Source organism: Melopsittacus undulatus, chromosome 23, assembly GCF_012275295.1.
Source record: "Melopsittacus undulatus isolate bMelUnd1 chromosome 23, bMelUnd1.mat.Z, whole genome shotgun sequence".
NCBI classification, from domain to species: domain Eukaryota; kingdom Metazoa; phylum Chordata; class Aves; order Psittaciformes; family Psittaculidae; genus Melopsittacus; species Melopsittacus undulatus.
The window spans coordinates 574,586-596,205 of NC_047549.1; the positions used below are offsets into that span (position 1 = coordinate 574,586).

A 21,620-nucleotide genomic window follows, 5' to 3' on the forward strand; every position below is an offset into this window, starting at 1 on the left:
GAGAACCAAGAGTTGGGGGGACCCCCATTTTGGGGCTGCTTAGGGCTGCAAAAGGGGGTGTCTGTTTTGGGGGGGGGTCTCACGTTGTTGCGGGGGGCATTGGGTTGTACGGGGTCCTCAGCAGCCAACGCGATGCTGCTCATGGCAATGACCATAAGGATGCACATCTCAAAGTACCGCAGGTTCACAATGTAATGGCACAACCGGCGAAACCTGGGGGGTGGGGGCAAAATGAGGGGGGGGGGTACCCCAAGACCCCCCCCCTTTAGCATCCCCCCCATGCTCACGGGTTGGTGGTGGATAGGATGAACATGGAGCTATAGGGCACCATGGGCTTGGGGCCGTTCTCATCCTGGTCGTCGCCTTCATCCTTCTTCTCCTGCTCTTCCTCCTTGCGGGGCAGGGGCTCCGGGTTCGCGTTCCTGTTCACTGCAGGAGCAGCAGCCTTAGGGGCACTGGTACCCCAATGGGCACCCCCAAACCCCCCCGGACACCCTCAGACCAATGGACCCCCCCAAACCACCTCCATCCCCCCCATACCCACGACCCTCAGACCCCCCCAAACCATCTCCATCCCCCCATACCCACGACCCTCAGACCCCCCCAAACCATCTCCATCCCCCCATACCCACGACCCTCAGACCCCCCCAAACCACCTCCATCCCCCCCATACCCATAACCCTCAGACCCCCCCAACCACCTCCATCCCCCCATACCCACGACCCTCAGACCCCCCCAAACCACCTCCATCCCCCCATATCCAGGACCCTCAGACCCTCAGACCCCCCCAAACCACCTCCATCCCCCCATACCCAGGACCCCCCCAAACCACCTCCATCCCCCCATACCCCATAAGGTCCCTACCCTGGACCAGGGCGCTGCTGGGGGGTGGTGGCAGGGGGGGTGGGATATCCACAGCCGTGTGCTCCGGTTTCCCCCCCCCCTTGGCAGGGTTGTTGTGGGTGTTGGGGTTGGTGACCACCAGGTTGGTGTCGGGGGTGGGGTTTGTGGTGGTGCTGGTTTGGGGGGGCCGGCGGAGGGGGACCCCTGTGGGGCAGGAGCTGTGGTTGCCCATGGGGGGGGGCACGGGGGGGTCGGCAGTGACCAGTTTGTTGTTCTTCATGTTATCGATGTCTTCGGCCACGGGGGGGTCCCTGCGCCCCACATCCTGCTGGATGGGGCGGGTGGTGGAGAGTGTGGGGCCCGAAGGCACCGGGGGGACCTGGTTCTCCCTGTGGGGAGGCAACGGGGGCTCAATGGGACCCTCAGACCCATGGACCCCCCAAACCACCTCCATCCCCCCATACCCACGACCCTCAGACCCCCCCCAAACCCCCTCCATCCCCCCATACCCAGGACCTTCAGACCCATGGACCCCCCCAAACTACATCCATCCCCCCCATACCCAGGACCCTCAGACCCCCCCAACCCATACCCAGGACCCTCAGACCCCCCAAACCCCCTCCACCCCCCGATACCCACAACCCTCATCCCCCCCAAAGCACCTCCATCCCCCATACCCACGACCCTCAGACCCTCAGACCCCCAACCCATACCCAGGACCCTCAGACCCCCCCAAACCACATCCATCCCCCCATACCCACAACCCTCACACCCCCCAACCCCCTCCATCCCCCATCCCCCCCCCTCGCTACCCTAATGGTGTCCCCCGTTCCCGGTACCCACCTCCTCCTCCGGTGCCTCCTCTCCTTGTCCTCCCTCCTTCCCTCTCCGTCCATGCCCCCCCCCGGTCCGTGCCGGTGCCGTCTCCTCCGCTCCCCCTCTCCGTGCTCCCCATCCCCATCCCCGCGCACCGGACGGCTCCCATCGCGATGCCTCAGCCTCCTCTCGGTCCTCCCCCCGTCCTCCCCCTCCTCGGCCGCCCTCCGGTGCCCCCGGTGCCGTCGGTGCTCCCGTTCGGGCTGCGGGGACCCGGAGCGGCCGCCGCTCGTCCGGTGCCTCCGTTCCATTGCCTTCAAGCGCTCGGGGCTGGGGTCTCCGTGCGGGTCCCGACCCCGACGGACACCGGAGGAGGACGGGACGGGGGGGACGGGGACAGCGGTCGGGACCCCCCCGGGGTCCGGGCACCGAGGGGGCCGGCGGAGCTCCCCCGCTCGGAGCTGCCCCAACCGGGGGTCGGGCTCCGGGGGACGGGTCCGGTTGGTGTTGTTGTTGCGGTTGTCGTGCGGGTCCACGACCAGGGGTCGGTCCATGTGGGTCTTCATGTGCCGGCCATAGGGCAGCTTCCAGCGCTCCTCCGGCTCCAGTTCACTGTACAGAGCCTCCCGGCTCGCCAGTAGGTTCTGCTTGCGGAGCTCACTGGTGCGCTGCTCCCACACCGAGCGGGAGGCTTTCTGGTTCTTGTGCTGCTCCTTCCTGTGGGGGGGGCATAAGGTGAGGGGGGAACTGGGATGGAACTGGGATGGAACTGGGATGGAGCTGGGATGGAACTGGGATGGAGCTGGGATGGAGCTGGGATGGAACTGGGATGGAACTGGGTATGGAAATGGGATGGAACTGGGATGGAACTGGGATGGAACTGGGTATGGAACTGGGATGGAACTGGGTATGGAACTGGGATGGAACTGGGATGGAGCTGGGTATGGAAATGGGATGGAACTGGGATGGAGCTGGGATGGAACTGGGTATGGAACTGGGATGGAACTGGGATGGAACTGGGTATGGAACTGGGATGGAACTGGGATGGAGCTGGGATGGAACTGGGTATGGAACTGGGATGGAACTGGGTATGGAACTGGGATGGAACTGGGATGGAGCTGGGATGGAACTGGGATGGAACTGGGATGGAACTGGGATGGAGCTGGGATGGAACTGGGATGGAACTGGGATGGAGCTGGGATGGAACTGGGATGGAGCTGGGATGGAACTGGGATGGAACTGGGATGGAGCTGGGTATGGAACTGGGATGGAACTGGGATGGAACTGGGATGGAGCTGGGATGGAACTGGGATGGAACTGGGTATGGAACTGGGTATGGAAATGGGATGGAACTGGGATGGAACTGGGGATGGAACTGGGATGGAACTGGGATGGAGCTGGGATGGAACTGAGATTGAGATAGGATGGAACTGGAATTGAGATAGGATGGAGCCAGGATGGAGCTGAGATGGAGCTGGGGATGGAGCTGGGATGGAGTCAGGATGGAGATGGGATGGAGCTGGATGGAGCTGGGATTGAAACAGGATGGAACTGGGGATGCAGCCGGGATGGAGCTGGGAATAGAGCCAGGCATGGAGCCAGGATAGAGACAGGATGGAGCTGGAATTGGGATAGGATGGAACTGGGGATGGAGTTGGGATGGAGCTGGATGGAGCTGGGGATAGAGCCAGGCATGGAGCCAGGATGGAGCCAGGATAGAGACAGGATGGAGCTGGAATTGATATGGGATGAAACTGGGGATGGAGCCAGGGATGGAGCTGGAATTGGGATAGGATGGAACTGGGGATGGAGCCAGGATGGAGCTGGGGATGGAGCCAGGATGGAGCTGGGATGGAACTGGGATAGAGCTGGGATTGAAATAGGATGGAGCTGGAATTCAGATAGGATGGAACTGGGGATGGAGCCAGGATGGAGCTGGAATTGGAATAGGATGGAACTGGGATGGAGTCAGGGATGTATCTGGGATGGATCCAATGCTGTAGCCAGGCCGCATCCTGCCTGCACCACTCACATAGTGACGGACATGTTGGCAGCTGACAGCGGGCTGACCTCAGCCACCTCCTTCACCTTCTGCAGGGCCAGCTTCTGGTTGGCAGCTTCCTCCTCCTCCTGCTCATCCTATAGAGCCCCACAATGAGCTGGGACCAGCCCCAAGGCCACGGTGATGGACGGGGGGGGGGGGGGGGGGGGGGTCCCCTCACCTTGGTGAGCTCCTGTGCATTGGCCAAGTTGTCCACAGCGATGGCCAAGAAGACATTGAGGAGGGTGTCTGGGTACCCCATTAAGGACAAAGGGGGTCCTGATATGGTATAGGGACCCCCCCCCCCCATAACCCCCCCTATAGCATCCCAAGGATACAGTTACCAAAGAGGGTGAGGACGATGAAGTAGACAGAGAAAACCATCCCCCCCTTGACACCGCCCTGAGATTTGATGCCGTCGTACATCACCGCATTCCAGTCTTCTCCAGTTAGGATCTGGGATGGGAAAATGGGATGGGGATGGGGAAAATGGGATGGGGAAAATGGGATGGGGAAAACGGGATTGGGATGGGGAAAACGGGATTGGGATAGGGAAAACAGGATGGGGATGGGGAAAATGGGATTGGGATGGGGATGGGGAAAATGGGATTGGGAGGGGGATGGGGAAAATGGGATGGGGAAGGGGATGGGGAAAACGGGATTGGGATGGGGAAAACGGGATTGGGATGGGGAAAATGGGATTGGGATGGGGAAAACGGGATGGGGAAGGGGATGGGGAAAACGGGATTGGGATGGGGAAAACAGGATTGGGATGGGGATGGGGAAAATGGGATGGGGATGGGGATGGGGAAAACGGGATTGGGATGGGGGAAACGGGATTGGGATGGGGATGGGGAAAATGGGATTGGGATGGGGAAAATGGGATTGGGATTGGGATGGGGAAAATGGGATTGGGATTGGGATGGGGAAAATGGGATTGGGATGGGGAAAATGGGATTGGGATGGGGATGGGGAAAATGGGATTGGGATTGGGATGGGGAAAACGGGATGGGGATGGGGTCAGCAGTGACCCAAACCCCCCCTCTCAGCATCCTTGGTGCAGCCCCATCCCATACCCCGGGGGGGGGGGGGGGTCCCTACCTGAAACACCGTCATTATTGCTGCTGGGAAAGTGTCGAAGTTGGTGGGGGGGGTCCCATCATCAAAATTGAACCTGGGGGGGGGGGGGGGGAAGCGGTGGGAGCCCCACCCCCACCGAGTGCTCCCCATCAGGGACCTGGGGGCACAGAGACACCCCCACGCTGGGGAACGGGGGGGTCCCGGTTTGGGGGGGGGGGACACCCCAATCCCTGCCCTGTCACTCACTGTCCCCCGAAGAGCTGCATCCCCAAAAGAGCAAAGACGACGATGAAGAGGAAGAGGAGGAAGAGGAGGCTGATGATGGACTTCATGGAGTTCAATAGGGACACCACCAGGTTCCGAAGGGAAGCCCAGTACCTATGGGGCAGAGAAGGGGGATATGGACATGGGGCACAGGGATATGGGGGGATGCAGGGATGGGATCCGGGTACCACGGCCCCATTGGACCCCATAGCACTCACTTGGTGACCTTGAAGATGCGCAGTAACCTGAGAGCTCGGAGGACGCTGATCCCGAAGGATGTTCCTGGCTTCACAACAGCCCAGATCACCTCGAAGATGCTTCCGATGATAACCTGGGAGAGGGGAGGGTGTCCCGGTCCCCAGCCCTAAACCAGCCCCTTCCCTGTGCTCATCCCATCCTGTCCCCATTCCCATTCCCATCCCATTCCCATCCCATCCCATCCCATCCCATCCCCATCCCATCCTGTCCCCATTCCCATCCCATTCCCATCCCATCCCCATCCCATCCTGTCCCCATCCCATTCCCATCCCCATCCCATCCCCATCCCCATCCCATCCTGTACCCACCCCCATCCCATCCCCATCCCTCTCCCATCCTGTCCCCATTCCCATCTCTCTCCCATTCCCATCCCCATCCCATCTTGTCCCCATCCCCATCCCATTCCCAACCCTCTCCCATCCTGTCCCCATTCCCATCCCATTCCCATCCCCATCCCATCCTGTCCCCATCCCCATCCCATTCCCATCCCATCCCCATCCCATCCCAGCCGTGCAGCACTCACGGCGCAGTCGAAGCAGTTGAAGGAGGAGTGGAAATAAGGCCGTGTGCCAAGTCCATACATTTTTATAAACATCTCGGACATAAAGAGTCCCAAGAAAATGAATTCTGCATAGTCTGGGGGGGACAGGGACAGTGAGGGGGGGGAGGGGCAGCAGGGACCTGAGAGGGATCCCTAGGGATCAATGGGGGGACATTGAGAGGGAGATCAATGGGGGACATTGAGAGGGGATCAATGGGGGACATTGAGAGGGGATCAATGGGGGACATTGAGAGGGAGATCAATGGGGGACATTGAGAGGGAGATCAATGGGGGACATTGAGAGGGGATCAATGGGGGACATTGAGAGGGGATCAATGGGGGACATTGAGAGGGAGATCAATGGGGGACATTGAGAGGGGATCAATGGGGGGCATGGAGAGGGGGATCAATGGGAGCACATCAGGGGGCACATCAATGGGGGGACATCAAGAGGGGGATCAATGGAAGGACATAGAGAATGGGATCAATGGGGGGACATTGAGAGGGGCATCAATGGGAGCACATCGAGGGGGGGATCAATGGGAGCACATTGGGGGGCACTTTAATGGGGGGACACTGAGAGAGAGATCAATGGGGGGACACTGAGAGAGATCAATGGGGGGACACCGAGAGGGGGATCAATGGGAGCACATCAAGAGTGGGATCAATGGGAGCACATCAAGAGTGGGATCAATGGGAGCACACCAAGAGCGGGATCAATGGGATCACATCGGTGGCCACATCAATGGGGGGGGATCAATGGAGGGATCAATGGGATCACATCGGTGGCCACATCAATGGGGGGGGATCAATGGAGGGATCAATGGGATCACATCGGTGGCCACATCAATGGGGGGGGATCAATGGAGGGATCAATGGGATCACATTGGTGGCCACATCAATGGGGGGGGATCAATGGAGGGATCAATGGGATCACATTGGTGGCCACATCAATGGGGGGGATCAATGGAGGGATCAATGGGATCACATCGGTGTGCCCATCACTGTGGGTCCCTGTGTGTCCGTGGGGCACTCACAGAGGAAGTCAGAGAGCCAGTCGGGCTGGTCGTAGTGGACGATGGCCACGCAGAGGGTGTTGAGAGCCACGAGGCTGAGCACGGTCCAGTAGAAGGCCTGAGTTTTCACCATGCGGCGGATGTGGAAGCGCATCCTGCGCTCCCGCTTGTGGAAGAAGGTGACGTTCTCCAGCTTGGCACTCTTGAGGCTGGCGCGGGCGAAGGGGGAGCCTGGGGAGAGCCCCCCGAGCCGAGCACCGGCGGTACCGTCACCGGCGGCACCGGGACCGGCAGCACCGCGACACTGGTACCCGGCAGCACCGCGACACTGGTACCCGGCAGCACCGCGACACTGGTACCCGGCAGCACCGCGGCTGCACAGCACATTGCAACCAGCACCCCACACTAGTACAGCCCATTGCACCCAGTACAGCCCATTGCACTCAGCACCCATCAGCACCACACCAGTACAGCCCATTGCATCCAGTACAGCCCATTGCACTCAGCACCCATCAGCACTGCACCAGCAGAGCCCATTGCACCCAGCACAGCCCATTGCACCCAGCACAGCCCATTGCACCCAGTACAACCCATTGCACCCAGCACCCCACACCAACATAGCCCATTGCACCCAGCACAGCCCATTGCAACCAGCACAGCCCATTGCACCCAGCACAGCCCATTGCACCCAGCACCCATCAGCCCCACACCAGCACCCCTAAACCATCACCCCCAACCCATCACCCCCATCTCCCCTCCATCCACCCCCCACCTCCCCCCCATCCCCCCCCTCCGCCCCCCATCCACCCCCATCTCCCCCCCCATCACCCCCCCATCCACCCCCCATCACCCCCCCTCCCCCCCCTCTGTCCCCCCATCTCCCCCCCCCATCCGCCCCCCATCCACCCCCATCTCCCCCCCCATCACCCCCCCTCCCCCCCCCCCCGTCCCCCCATGTCCCCCCGTGCCCCCCCCACGCACCCACAGATGCGATGTCAGCCAACTGCTCCTCAGCATCCTCAGGGCTCAGCAGATCCGTTTTGCTCTTCTTGATGGTGGCCCTCCGGAGAGCTCCCGCAGGGGGGCACAGGGAGGTGGGGGTCACCCCATGGGCCCCCCCCCATACCCCTCCCGATGGTCTCACCCCATAGGGGACCCCCCATTAACAGGCAGGGATGTGGGGGGGGGCACTTACCATCAAAGGGGTGCCGGGGTTCACCCTCGGGGTCGTCCTCAGCCAGGATCACTTCTTCTGAATGGAAGATGGGGGTCAATGGGAATGGGGGGGTCCGGTTTGGGGGGGGGTTGGGAAGGGGTTGGGGGGGGTGTCGGGAATGGGGTGGGGGGGTCGGGAATGGGGTGGGGGGGGTCGGGAATGGGGGGGGTCGGGAATGGGGTGGGGGGGGTCGGGAATGGGGTGGGGGGGGTCGGGAATGGGGTGGGAGTCGGGAATGGGGTGGGGGGGGTCGGGAATAGGGGGGGGTCGGGAATGGGGTGGCGGGGGTCGGGAATGGGGTGGGAGTCGGGAATGGGGTGGGGGGGTCGGGAATGGGGGGGGGTCGGGAAGGGGGTGGGGTCGGGAATGGGGTGGGGGGGGTCGGGAATGGGGTGGGAGTCGGGAATGGGGTGGGGGGGGTCGGGAATGGGGTGGGAGTCGGGAAGGGGGTGGGGGGGTCGGGAATGGGGGGGGTCGGGAATGGGGTGGGGGGGGTCGGGAATGGGGTGGGGGGGGTCGGGAATGGGGTAGGGGGGTCAGGAATGGGGTGGGGGGGGTTGGGAATGCGGTGGGAGTCAGGAATGGGGTGGAGGGGGTCGGGAAGGGGGTGGGGGTTCGGGAATGGGATAGGGGGGGTCGGGAATGGGGGGGGTCGGGAATGGGGTGGAGGGGGTCGGGAATGGGGTGGGGAGGGTCGGGAATGGAGAGGGGTCGGGAAGGGGGTGGGGGGTCGGGAATGGGGGGGGTTCGGGAATGGGGTGGGGGGGGTCGGGAATGGGGTGGAGGGGGGTCGGGAATGGGGGGGGTGTCGGGAATGGGGGGGGGGTCGGGAATGGGGTGGGGGGGGTCGGGAAGGGGGTGGGGGGGTCGGGAAGGGGGTGGGGGGTCGGGAATGGGGTGGGGGGGTCGGGAATGGGGGGGGGTCGGGAATGGGGTGGGGGGGTCGGGAATGGGGGGGGTTGGGAATGGGGGAGGGGGTCGGGAATGGGGGGGGTGTCGGGAATGGGGGGGGGTCGGGAATGGGGTGGGGGGGTCGGGAAGGGGGTGGGGGGGTCGGGAATGGGGGGGGAGTTGGGAATGGGGTGGAGGGGTCGGGAAGGGGGTGGGGGGTCGGGAATAGGGGGGGGTCGGGAATGGGGTGGGGGGGGTCGGGAATGGGGTAGGGGGGGTTGGGAATGGGGGGGGGGATCCCGATGCTCACCCGCTTTGGAGATCCATTCCATGTACCCATTGAGCTCCCGTTCGATCTGCTGCTGTCTCCGCAGCTTTAGGAACGCGCGACGGTTTTCCACCCGTTCCCGTTCTTTGGCAAACTCCCTATGGATACAATGGGAGCCGATGGGTATGGATGCAATGATCCCATAACCCCCCCCCAAACACCCCCCTCCATGTCCCATACCCGGACAGCACCCCCAGCACGAGGTTCAGCATAAAAAAGGAGCCGATGATGATGAGGGGGATGAAGTAGAGCCAGTTCCAAGTGTTCCCTGAGGCATCGTTGCTCTGGGGAGGAGGAAGAGGGATCAGGGCTTGGGATGTGGGATAAGGGAGTCTGGAGCATCCCATGATCCAGAGGGGATCTCATTGGGATGGAGTCTGGAGCATCCCATGATCCAGAGGGGATCTCATTGGGATCAAGTCTGGAGCACCCCCAAGATCCAGAGGGGATCCCATTGGGATGGAGTCTGGAGCATCCCATGATCCAGAGGGGATCCCATTGGGATCCATGAGTCTGGAGCATCCCATGATCCAGAAGGGATCCCATTGGGATGGAGTCTGGAGCATCCCATGATCCAGAGGGGATCCCATTGGGATGGAGTCTGGAGCATCCCATGATCCAGAGGGGATCCCATTGGGATGGAGTCTGGAGCATCCCATGATCCAGAGGGGATCCCATTGGGATGGAGTCTGGAGCATCCCATGATCCAGAGGGGATCCCATTGGGATGGAGTCCGGAGCATCCCATGATCCAGAGGGGATCCCATTGGGATGGAGTCTGGAGCATCCCATTATCCAGAGGGGATCCCATTGGGATCCATGAGTCTGGAGCATCCCATGATCCAGAGGGGATCCCATTGGGATGGAGTCTGGAGCATCCCATGATCCAGAGGGGATCCCATTGGGATGGAGTCTGGAGCATCCCATGATCCAGAGGGGATCCCATTGGGATGGAGTCTGGAGCATCCCATGATCCAGAGGGGATCCCATTGGGATGGAGTCTGGAGCATCCCATTATCCAGAGGGGATCCCATTGGGATGGAGTCTGGAGCATCCCATGATCCAGAGGGGATCCCATTGGGATGGAGTCTGGAGCATCCCATGATCCAGAGGGGATCCCATTGGGATCAGAGCCCAATGGACCCCTATGGGGCTCACATAGTAGAGGAGGTCTGTCCACCCTTCCATAGTGATGCACTGGAAGACGGTGAGGACGGCGAAGAGGATGTTGTCGAACTGGGTGATCCCATAGTTGGGTCCTTCCCAGTACTTCTTGCACTTGGTGCCATTGGGACAGATCCGAGCGGGTTCGTCCATCCCACATGGGACTTCCACCTTGATCTCGTCTGGAGTCAGGTTGGGATCCCGGGATCATCCCGAGCTCATCCCGACCTCACCAGGGATGGGTTGGGACATGGGTTAGGGGTTAGGGTTAGGGGTTAGGGTTAGGGGTTATGGTTAGGGTTAGGGTTAAGGGTTAGGGTTAGGGTTAGTGTTAGGGGTTAGGGTTAGGGGTTAGGGTTAGGGTTAAGGGTTAGGGTTCCGAATTCCCAACCTCCCATTCCCACCCCCCCCAATTCCAAACCCTTATTCCCAACCTTCCCCCCCCCCCCCCAAAGCCAATGGCAGAAATAGCCCCATTTAACAGCATCTTCATTAAGGACAGGATTAATTGGGACTGCTCCATATCAGACACAGGCCCCAGTGGGGCCAGTGATGAGGAGGGATGGGATGGAGCCAGCCTAAGCCCTGGCCCCAGCCCCATAGCACTGGTCCCAGTGGGGAAACTGAGGCACGGTGGGTTGGGGGTACTGGGGAGGCTTGGGGGGGCTACAATGGTTTTAGGGGAGACTTGGGCATGGTGAAAGGTTTTGCTTGGGTTTAGGGGGTTTTGGGGGGTGGTTTGGGGGGGTTATGGGGGTTTAGGGGGGTTTAGGGGGTTTTTGGGGGTTTTGGGGGTCCCAGACCCACCGGTCACCAGGTCGAAGCAGGTGGTGTGGAATTTGCCCATATAAAACTCTAATCCGATGATGGCGAAGATGAGGATGGCGAAGAAGAGCAGGAGCCCAATCTGCAGCAGTGGGATCATCGCCTTCATGATGGACTTCAGGACGACTTGTAAACCTGCACGGGGGGGGTCAGGGTCTGCAGCCCCCCCCCCCTAAAACCGGCCCCGATCCCCCCCAAAACCAGCCCCGATACCCCCAAAACCAGCCCCAATCCCCCCCAAAACCAGCCCCGATACCCCCAAAACCAGCCCCAATCCCCCCCAAAACCAGCCCCGATACCCCCAAAACCGGCCCCGATCCCCCCCAAAACCAGCCCCGATCCCCCCATCCCCATAGGACTCACTTGGGATCCCCGAGACCAGCTTAAGGGGCCGGAGCACACGCACGGCCCTCAGCGTCCGCAGGTCAAACTGGGAGCCCACTGTGGCCAGGATGCTGTGGGCAGGATGGGTCCATGGGATGGGGTCCATAGGATGGGGTCCATGGGACGGGGTCCATGGGATGGGGTGCATAGGATGGGGTCCATGGGACGGGGTCCATGGGATGGGGACCATGGGATGAGGACCATGGGATGGGGTCCTTGGGTTGGGGTCCATAGGACGGGGTCCATGGGATGGGGTCCTTGGGTTGGGGTCCATGGGACGGGGTCCATGGGATGGGGTCCATAGGATGGGGACTCCCAAGTGGCAGGAGCCATTGTGGCCAATGAGCACCCCCATGGCACAAGGGTCCCCACCCCCCCATGGAGCTGGGGGGCAAAGGGGGGGTCCCAAGCCCCGGGGTCCCATTGGTGAACCCCAATACCATGGAGGATCCCCTTGTGCTCTCCATCACCATGGCAACCGGACAACCCCCCCCCCCCCCCCCATTCACGCCCATTCATCACATTCATTCCCATGCCCCCCATTCACTCCCATTCACCCCCATTTACCCCATTCATTCCCATGACCCCCATTCACCCCTCCTGCTCCATTCACCCCCATTGCCACACGCTCACACACCTCCAACACACGTGTTCACACTCACACACCTCCAACACACGTGTTCACACTCACACACCTCCAACACGTGTGTTCACACTCACACACCTCCAACACACGTGTTCACACTCACACACCTCCATCACGTGTGTTCACACTCACACACCTCCAACACGTGTGTTCACACTCACACACCTCCAACACGTGTGTTCACACTCACACACCTCCATCACGTGTGTTCACACTCACACACCTCCAACACACGTGTGTTCACACTCACACACCTCCAACACACGTGTGTTCACACTCACACACCTCCAACACGTGTGTTCACACTCACACACCTCCAACACACGTGTTCACACTCACACACCTCCATCACGTGTGTTCACACTCACACACCTCCAACACGTGTGTTCACACTCACACACCTCCAACACACGTGTGTTCACACTCACACACCTCCAACACACGTGTTCACACTCACACACCTCCAACACACGTGTTCACACTCACACACCTCCAACACGTGTGTTCACACTCACACACCTCCAACACACGTGTTCACACTCACACACCTCCAACACACGTGTTCACCCTCACACACCTCCAACACACATGTTCACACTCACACACCTCCGACACACGTGTTCACACTCACACCTCCAACACGTGTGTTCACTCACACACCTCCAACACACGTGTTCACCCTCACACACCTCCAACACGTGTGTTCACTCACACACCTCCAACACACGTGTTCACCCTCACACACCTCCAACACACGTGTTCACACTCACACACCTCCAACACGTGTGTTCACTCACACACCTCCAACACGTGTGTTCACTCACACACCTCCAACACACGTGTTCACCCTCACACACCTCCAACACGTGTGTTCACCCTCACACACCTCCAACACGCGTGTTCACACTCACACACCTCCAACACGCGTGTTCACACTCACACACCTCCAACACACGTGTTCACACTCACACACCTCCAACACACGTGTTCACACTCACACACCTCCAACACACGTGTGTTCACACTCACACACCTCCAACACACGTGTTCACACTCACACACCTCCAACACACGTGTGTTCACACTCACACACCTCCAACACACGTGTGTTCACACTCACACACCTCCAACACGTGTGTTCACACTCACACACCTCCAACACACGTGTTCACACTCACACACCTCCAACACACGTGTTCACCCTCACACACCTCCAACACACGTGTTCACACTCACACACCTCCAACACACGTGTTCACACTCACACACCTGCAACACACGTGTTCACACACCTCCAACACGTGTGTTCACACTCACACACCTCCAACACACGTGTTCACCCTCACACACCTCCAACACACGTGTTCACCCTCACACACGTGTTCACACATGTTCACACATGCAGGAGGCCTCACCCCGTGAGCACGACCACGAAGTCCATCACATTCCAGCCATTCCTCAGGTAGGAGCCTTTATGGAATGCGAAGCCCAAGGCAATGATCTTGATCCCAGCCTCGAAGCAGAAGATGCCAATGAAATATGGCTCCGTGTCGTCCTGCCCATAGGGACAACCGTGAGCCCACAGCTCCAGCACCATCATGGGGGGCAGCATCAGTGCCCCCCCCCCCAGGTGCTGGGGGGGATGATGTGGCTGCTGCTCCCAGTATGGCTCAGTTTCCAGCATCAGTGCCCCCCCCCTCCCCATTAACCCCCCCCCCAGGTGCTGGGGGGGATGATGTGGCCGGCACCCCCAGACCATAATGGGGAGCACCTGCAGCATCAGTGCCCCCCCCATTAACCCCCCCCAAGGTGCTGGTGGTGATGGGGATGATGTGGCTGCTGCTCCCAGTATGGCCCAGTTTCCAGCATCAGTGCCCCCCCTCCCCATTAACCCCCCCCCCCAAGGTGCTGGTGGTGGTGGGGATGATGTGGCCTCTGCTCCCAGTACGGCCCAGTTTCCAGCATCAGTGCCCCCCCCCATTAACCCCCCCCAAGGTGCTGGTGGTGATGGGGATGATGTGGCCGCTGCTCCCAGTATGGCCCAGTTTCCAGCAAGGAGGAAACTGGGACAGTGTCAACAGTGGGAGCTGGGGGAGACCCCCCCCCATCAATGACCCCATAAGGGTGATGGGGGGACCCCCCCCCCCCCATAGCCCCCTCACCAGCCGCTCGGACATGGGGGTCTTGTCCTCGTCGGGCAGATGCTGCTCCAGCGCCAGCACGATGCAGTTGGCAATGATGGTGGCTAAAATCATGTATTCAAAAGGAGTGGGGCCGAGTTAAGGCAAACACGGATGAGCTGGGGGGGGGGGGCCCAAAACCGGGGGGGACACCCCCAAAACGGGATGCGAGACCCCCCAAACAGGGATGCGGGGGGGGTGCGGGACCCCCAAACCGGGTTATGGGGGGGGGTGCGGGACCCCCTAAACCTGGATACGGGGGGGTGCGGGACCCCCAAACAGGGATGCGGGGGGGGCAGGAGAGGTGGGGGCAGGAGCGGGGGGGGGCAGGAGCAGGGGGAGGGGGGGCAGGAGCAGGGGGGAGGGGGGGGGCGGGGGGGGGGCAGGAGCAGGGGGGGGCAGGAACAGGAGCAGGGGGGGGCAGGAACAGGAGCGGGGGGGGGCAGGAACAGGAGCGGGGGGGGGCAGGAACAGGAGCGGGGGGGGCAGGAGCAGGGGGGGCAGGAGCAGGGGGGGGCAGGAGCAGTGGGAGGGGGGGGCAGGAGCAGGTTGGGGGGCAGGAGCGGGGGGGGACAGGAGGAGGGGGGGGCAGGAGCAGGGGGATGGGGGGGGCAGGAGCAAGGGGGGGGCAGGAAGGCAGCTCCCGACTCGCTCTATGCCTCATTAGTCCCTATCAAAGCACCGACCCCGCGGCCCTGGAGCCGCCGCAGGACACCGGGAACCGGCTGCGATCAAAGCGCTGCGGGGACAACGGGACCCGGTGAGACCGACACGGACCCTGCATGGCCCCGTACGGAGCCGCTGGGGGGGGGGACATGACCTGACCCGGTACCGGCTACTGCGGGGGGGGGGGGATGGTCTATGGGGGGAGCCAGGATTGGATGATGTGGGGCAGGGATGCTCTATGGGGGGAGCTAGGATTGGATGATGTGGGGCAGGGATGCTCTATGGGGGGAGCTAGGATTGGATGATGTGGGGCAGGGATGCTCTATGGGGGGAGCAAGGATTGGATGATGTGGGGCAGGGATGCTCTATGGGGGGAGCAAGGATTGGATGATGTGGGGGGGCAGGGATGCTCTATGGGGGGAGCTAGGATTGGATGATGTGGGGCAGGGATGCCCCATAGAGGGAGCAAGGGTTGGATGATGTGGGGTGGGGGGGGAGATGGGAACGGATCCTGCTCCCTGCCCCTCTGCGGCACCATGGGGGTGATGGGGATCGGGTGCTGGCACCGCTGCATGGCACGGGATGGGCAGGGTGTGGGTGGTGTGGCTATAGGGAATGGCTATCCAGCATGGCTATCTGGTATGGCTATTGAGCATGGCATGGCTATCCGGTACAGTTGCCTGGCACAGCATGGTTATCTGGCACAGCAATGTTATCCGGCACACCTATCCAGCACAGCATGGCTATCTGGCACAGCATGGTTATCCAACACATCCATCCGGCACATCTACCCAGCATGGCATGGCTATCTGGCACAGCATGGCTATCCAGCACATCTATCCAGCACAACTATCCAGTATGGCATGGCTATCCAGTACAGTTGCCTGGCACAGCATGGTTATCTGGCACAGCAATGGTACCCATCACATGTATCCGGCACAGCTATCCCACATGGCATGGCTATCTGGCACAGCATCATTATCCAGCACATGTATCTGGCACAGCTATATAGGCATGGCATGGCTATCTGGCACAGCATCATTACCCAGCACATCTATCCAGCATGGCATGGCTATCTGGCCCCGCATGGTTATCCAGGACATACATCCAGCACAGCTAACCAGCATGGCCTGGCTATCTGGCACAGCACCATTACCCATCCCATCCATCCGGCACAGCACATCCACCCAGCCTGGCACCTCTCCATAGCTCTGTACCATGGCACAATCCCCTGGCCCATGTCTCTGGCCTGGCCTGGCTCTATGGCAGCACATTTGGCCTGGCACAGCTCTCTGGCACAGCACAACCATCCGGCACCGCCAGCATTCCCCTCATCCCCTGCTCTCTGGCACAGCCGCGGCCTCAGCACTGTTCTATCTGGCACATCCCGGTTCCGGAGCCAGCCCAGCCCCACTCTGCAGCACCACAGCACCGGCACCGATGTGGCACCGGCACCGATGTGGCACCGGCACTGATGTGGCACCGGCACCACTGATGTGGCATCAGCACCGGTACCACTGAGGTATCAGCACCGGTACCATTGATGTGGCATCAGCACCAGTACCACTGATGTGGCATCAGCACCGGTACCACTGAGGTATCAGCACCAGTACCACTGATGTGGCATCAGCACCGGTACCATTGATGTGGCATCAGCACCAGCACCACTGATGTGGTATCAGCACCAGCACCACTGATGTGGCATCAGCACCGGTACCATTGATGTGGCATCAGCACCAGCATCACTGCCCATGGGATGCTCAGGCCAGGCCGGTGCTGCTGCGGCACAGCCATAGCCATAGCCATGCACTGGCTCCTTCATCCGGTGCTGCACCGGTAGCGGCACCATCGGCACCCAACCCCCCCCCCCCCATATCCGGCTCTGGGGGGGGGGGCACCGGGGATCGGTCAGAGCACCCCAAAACCACATCGTGCACCCCCCCCGGACAGCATAGAGCCCTTCCGGTGGTGATAGTGGCCCCTATGGGTGCCAATGGCCGTTTTGGGGGGGTCAATGGCCCTTTGGGGGGGTTAATGGCCCATATGGGGGGTTAATGGCCCTTTCCGGAAGCCAAAATGGCCCCAATGCCCCCTAAACCCCAATGAGTCCCTGCTGGGGACCCCCCAAATCCAGGGGACCCCCGGGGTGATGGAGATCAGCTCTGCTGATACTGGGGGATGCCAGGTCAACCCCCCCCAGTTAGGACAGTGGAAGATGCTGGTGCAATGGGGTCCCCCTACCCCCAGGATGGGGAGATGGTGAAGGACAGGGGGATAGGGACCCCAATATGGGGATAGGGACCCCAGTATGGGGATAGGGACCCCAATATGGGGATGGGGAGCTGGTAAGGGATGAGGATGTGGAAAGCCCAATGCAGGGCATGGGATGAGGACCCCAATTCATGCCAGAGGAGGGAAATGGGGACACAGGCCCCGATTCAGGGCATAGGGATAGGGACCCCAAAATGGGGACAGGGACCCGGTGCAGGGCATGGGGATGGACACCCCAGAATAGGAACATGGACCTCAATTCATGGCAGGGTAACAGGGACCCCAATGAAGGGCAGGGAGAAGGAGACAGGGACCTGAATTCAGGGCATGGGGACAGGGACCCCAAAATGGGGACAAGGACCTGGTGCAGAGCATGGGGTCCCTGAAATGGGGACAGGAACCTGGTGCAGGGACCCCAATGCAGGACATGGGGACCCCAAAATGGGGACAGGAACCTGGTGCAGGGCACAGGGATGGAGACCCCAATGTAGGACATGGGTACAGGAACCTGGTGCGGGGCATAAGGATGTGGGGCATGGGGACCCCAAAATGGGGACAGGAACTTGGTGCAGGGCATGGGGATGGAGACCCCAATGTGGGGCACGGGGATGGAGACCCCAGTGTAGGACATGGGGACTCTGAAATGGGGACAGGAACCTGGTGCAGGGCATAGGGATGGAGAGCCCAATGCAGGGCATGGAGGTGGGGACCCCAATGCAGGGCATGGTGATGGAGACCCCAATGTAGGACATGGGGACCCCAAAACGGCCACAGGAACCGATGCAGGGCATGGGGATGGGGAGAGGGACCCCAATGCAGTGCACAGGGATGGAGACCCCAATGTGGGGTACAGGGACGGAGACCCCAATGTAGGACATGGAGGTGGGGACCCCAATGTGGGGCATGGGGACCCTGAAACGGGCACAGGAACCGATGCAGGGCACAGGGATGGAGACCCCAATGTGGGGTACAGGGATGGAGACCCCAGTGTAGGACATGGGGACAGGAACCTGGTGCGGGGCCTAAGGATGGAGACCCCAATGCAGGGCATGGTGATGGAGACCCCAATGTAGGACATGCGGACCCCAAAACGGCCACAGGAACCAATGCAGGGCACAGGAACCAATGCAGGGCACAGGCATGGGGACAGGGACCCCGCTGCAGTGCATAGGGATGGAGACCCCAATGTAGGACATGGGGACTCTGAAATGGGGCCAGGAGCCTGGTGCAGGGCATAGGGATGGAGACCCCAATGTAGGACATGGGTACAGGAACCTGGTGCGGGGCATAAGGATGTGGGGCATGGGGACCCCAAAATGGGGACAGGAACTTGGTGCAGGGCATGGGGATGGAGACCCCAATGTAGGACATGGAGGTGGGGACCCCAGTGTAGGACATGGGGACAGGAACCTGGTGCGGGGCCTAAGGATGGAGACCCCAATGTGGGGCACGGGGATGGAGACCCCAATGTGGGGCATGGGGACCCCAAAACAGGCACAGGAACCGATGCAGGGCATGGGGATGGAGACCCCAATGTGGGGTACAGGGATGGAGACCCCAGTGTAGGACATGGAGGTGGGGACCCCAATGTGGGGCATGGGGATGGAGACCCCAATGTGGGGCATGGAGGTGGGGACCCCAATGTAGGACATGGGGACCCCAAAACGGCCACAGAAACCAATGCAGGGCACAGGCACCAATGCAGGTCACAGGGATGGGGACAGGACCCCCACTGCAGCGCACAGGGACGGAGCCCCCCGGTACCGGCTCGCATGGAACATACCAATCCCACCGATGGGGGGGGGGGGTCCCCCAAAAGGATATGGCCATTCGGTGATCTTTTTGGCGTATTTCCTCACCACGTTGTCCTCGCTGAAGAGGAAGAGGGAGCGGTTGACGGTCAGGCAGTTCTGGCGCACGGGGATGGGGTTGTAGAGAGCCATGGTTCGGGCTCGTTGTGCCATCGACTGCTTGTACATCCTCTGAGCCCCGGGGGGGCCTCCTTGGCGACCCCCGCGGCCGCCCCCCCCCACCACCGACGGCGATGCTGAGGCCCCGGGGCCGCCGCCTCCTCCTCCTGCCCCATAACGGGCCGGTACCGGCAGCTCATCCCCGAATCGGGCCATGGTGCGGACGGAGAGCGGCGATCGGGGCTCACGATGCTGAGGCCGGCACCGGCGACGAGCTCATCACATCCCATGGGGGGGGAGGCGGAGAATGAAGCAATTTGAGGGGGGGGGGGGGGGTTGGACCCCCCCCCTTGGTCCCGGTTTGGGGGGGGGGGTCGCTCAGGCAACGGGGACCGGCCCGAGCATCCTCCCTCCGCGCAGCCCCCCCGCTCCGGTAGCGGCGGAGGATGGGGGGGGGGGGGTCCCGGTTTGCGGCTCTCGGTGCGATGGATGGAGGGGGGGGGGGTGAAGGGACCAATGCAGAGCAAAGGGGGGGGGAGGATGCGCCAAGGGGGGGGGGGCAGCCAAAAATCCGCGTCCCCCCCCAAGAAAAGGAGCAAATCCCAAAGGATCCAAGCGGCTCTGGAGGGGGGGGATGGGAAGCGGAGGACGGGGACCCCCCCTTGGCACCGGGGGTCGCCGTCAGCCCCCCGGGAGCAATGGGGCGGAGGAGCCCATCGGCCCCAGGCTGCGGCAGAGGCTCCGCGGTGCTGCTGCTGCTGCTGCTGCTCCTCCTCCTGCTGCTCTTCCTCCTCCTCCTCCTCCTCCTCCTCCTGCCCCCCCCCCTGCCCGAGGGGCTCTTCCTCCTCCTCCCTCCTCCTCCTGCCCCCCCCTGCCCGAGGGGCTCTTCCTCCTCCTCCTCCCTCCTCCTCCTGCCCCCCCCCCCTGCCCGAGGGGCTCTTCCTCCTCCTCCTCCTCCTCCTGCCCCCCCCTGCCCGAGGGGCTCTTCCTCCTCCTCCTCCTCCTCCTCCTGCCCCCCCCCTGCCCGAGGGGCTCTTCCTCCTCCTCCTCCTGCCCCCCCCCCTGCCCGAGGGGCTCTTCCTCCTCCTCCTCCTCCTCCTCCTGCCCCCCCCCCCTGCCCGAGGGGCTCTTCCTCCTCCTCCTCCTCCTCCTCCTCCTCCTCCTGCCCCCCCCCCTGCCCGAGGGGCTCTTCCTCCTCCTCCTCCTCCTGCCCCCCCCCCTGCCCGAGGGGCTCTTCCTCCTCCTCCTCCTCCTCCTCCTCCTCCTGCCCCCCCCCCCTGCCCGAGGGGCTCTTCCTCCTCCTCCTCCTCCTCCTCCTCCTCCTCCGCCGCCGCTCCGTGAAGGCTCAAATGAGAGCAGTGATGGGGAGGGGGGAACGGAACGGAAGGGGAGGGGGATGCAGGAGGGTGAGGAACGGGTGTGGGAAACGGGTGTGGGAAACGGGTGTGGGAAACGGGTGTGGGAAAACGGATATGAAGGAACGGGTGTGCAAAAACTGATATAAGAAAACGGGTGTCCAAAAACGGGTGTGGAAAACGGGTGTGCAAAAACGGCTGTGCAGAAATGGATATGAGGAAACGGGTGTGCAAAAACGGGTGTGGAAAATGGGTGTGCATAAACGACTGTGCAGAAATGGATATGAAGAAACGGGTGTGCAAAAACGGCTGTGGAAAAACGGATGTGGAAAATGGGTGTGCAAAAACGGGTGTGCAAAAACGGATATGAGAAAACGGGTGTGCAAAAAAGCTGTGGAAAAACGGATGTGGAAAACGGGTGTGCAAAACCGGATACGGGATAACGGGTGTGCAAAAATGGATATGAAGAAACGGGTGTGTAAAACCGGGTGTGCATAAACGGGTGTGCATAAACGGATATGAGGGAATGGGTGTGCATAAACGGGTGTGTAAAAACGGGTGTGCATAAACGGGTGTGTAAAAACGGGTGTGCATAAACGGGTGTGCAAAGCCCCAGGGCTGAAGCCTCCCATGTGCAGAGCCCTGTGCATGGACCACAAGGACCGTGCATGGGCACATGTATAGGTGTGAACCCACACGTGTGAAGCCGCTCATGGGCACAGTGTGGGGCACAGCGGGGGGGGGGACACCGAGGCCAAGGGGGGGCCCATTGTCCATGGCCTGGAATTAGGTCACCCGGTGCCCCCAGCCCCGTTCCTGACGTCAGCACCTTTGTCCTGGCCCCGCTATTGTCCCGGCCCCAAAGCGGCTTTGCCATAAACCCAATGCAGACAAGGGGGGGGCCCTAAACCACCCCCCCGTACCCC

At 61.6% G+C, this 21,620-nt stretch overlaps 1 protein-coding gene across 2 annotated transcripts in view; it reads right to left on the reverse strand.

The window, feature by feature from the left end:
* The window catches only part of CACNA1A (calcium voltage-gated channel subunit alpha1 A), a 51,060-nt gene extending 31,432 nt beyond the window's left edge, over positions 1-19,628 (reverse strand). For both annotated transcript variants that reach the window (XM_034072072.1, XM_034072071.1), the window contains exons 1-22: positions 19,254-19,628; positions 14,475-14,580; positions 13,728-13,867; positions 11,646-11,737; positions 11,265-11,417; positions 10,452-10,639; positions 9,475-9,578; positions 9,277-9,392; positions 8,055-8,111; positions 7,841-7,930; positions 6,881-7,090; positions 5,826-5,938; positions 5,263-5,375; positions 5,027-5,158; positions 4,802-4,874; positions 4,039-4,156; positions 3,882-3,949; positions 3,692-3,798; positions 1,687-2,376; positions 865-1,232; positions 288-429; positions 84-213 (exon numbers count right to left, since the gene is read on the reverse strand). In XM_034072072.1, the coding sequence (XP_033927963.1) occupies positions 84-213; positions 288-429; positions 865-1,232; positions 1,687-2,376; positions 3,692-3,798; positions 3,882-3,949; positions 4,039-4,156; positions 4,802-4,874; positions 5,027-5,158; positions 5,263-5,375; positions 5,826-5,938; positions 6,881-7,090; positions 7,841-7,930; positions 8,055-8,111; positions 9,277-9,392; positions 9,475-9,578; positions 10,452-10,639; positions 11,265-11,417; positions 11,646-11,737; positions 13,728-13,867; positions 14,475-14,580; positions 19,254-19,555 (3,612 nt within the window). In that variant the 5' untranslated portion in view covers positions 19,556-19,628. The remainder of the gene's footprint in view (positions 1-83; positions 214-287; positions 430-864; positions 1,233-1,686; positions 2,377-3,691; positions 3,799-3,881; positions 3,950-4,038; positions 4,157-4,801; positions 4,875-5,026; positions 5,159-5,262; positions 5,376-5,825; positions 5,939-6,880; positions 7,091-7,840; positions 7,931-8,054; positions 8,112-9,276; positions 9,393-9,474; positions 9,579-10,451; positions 10,640-11,264; positions 11,418-11,645; positions 11,738-13,727; positions 13,868-14,474; positions 14,581-19,253) is intronic.
* Positions 19,629-21,620: the final 1,992 nt, after the last annotated feature.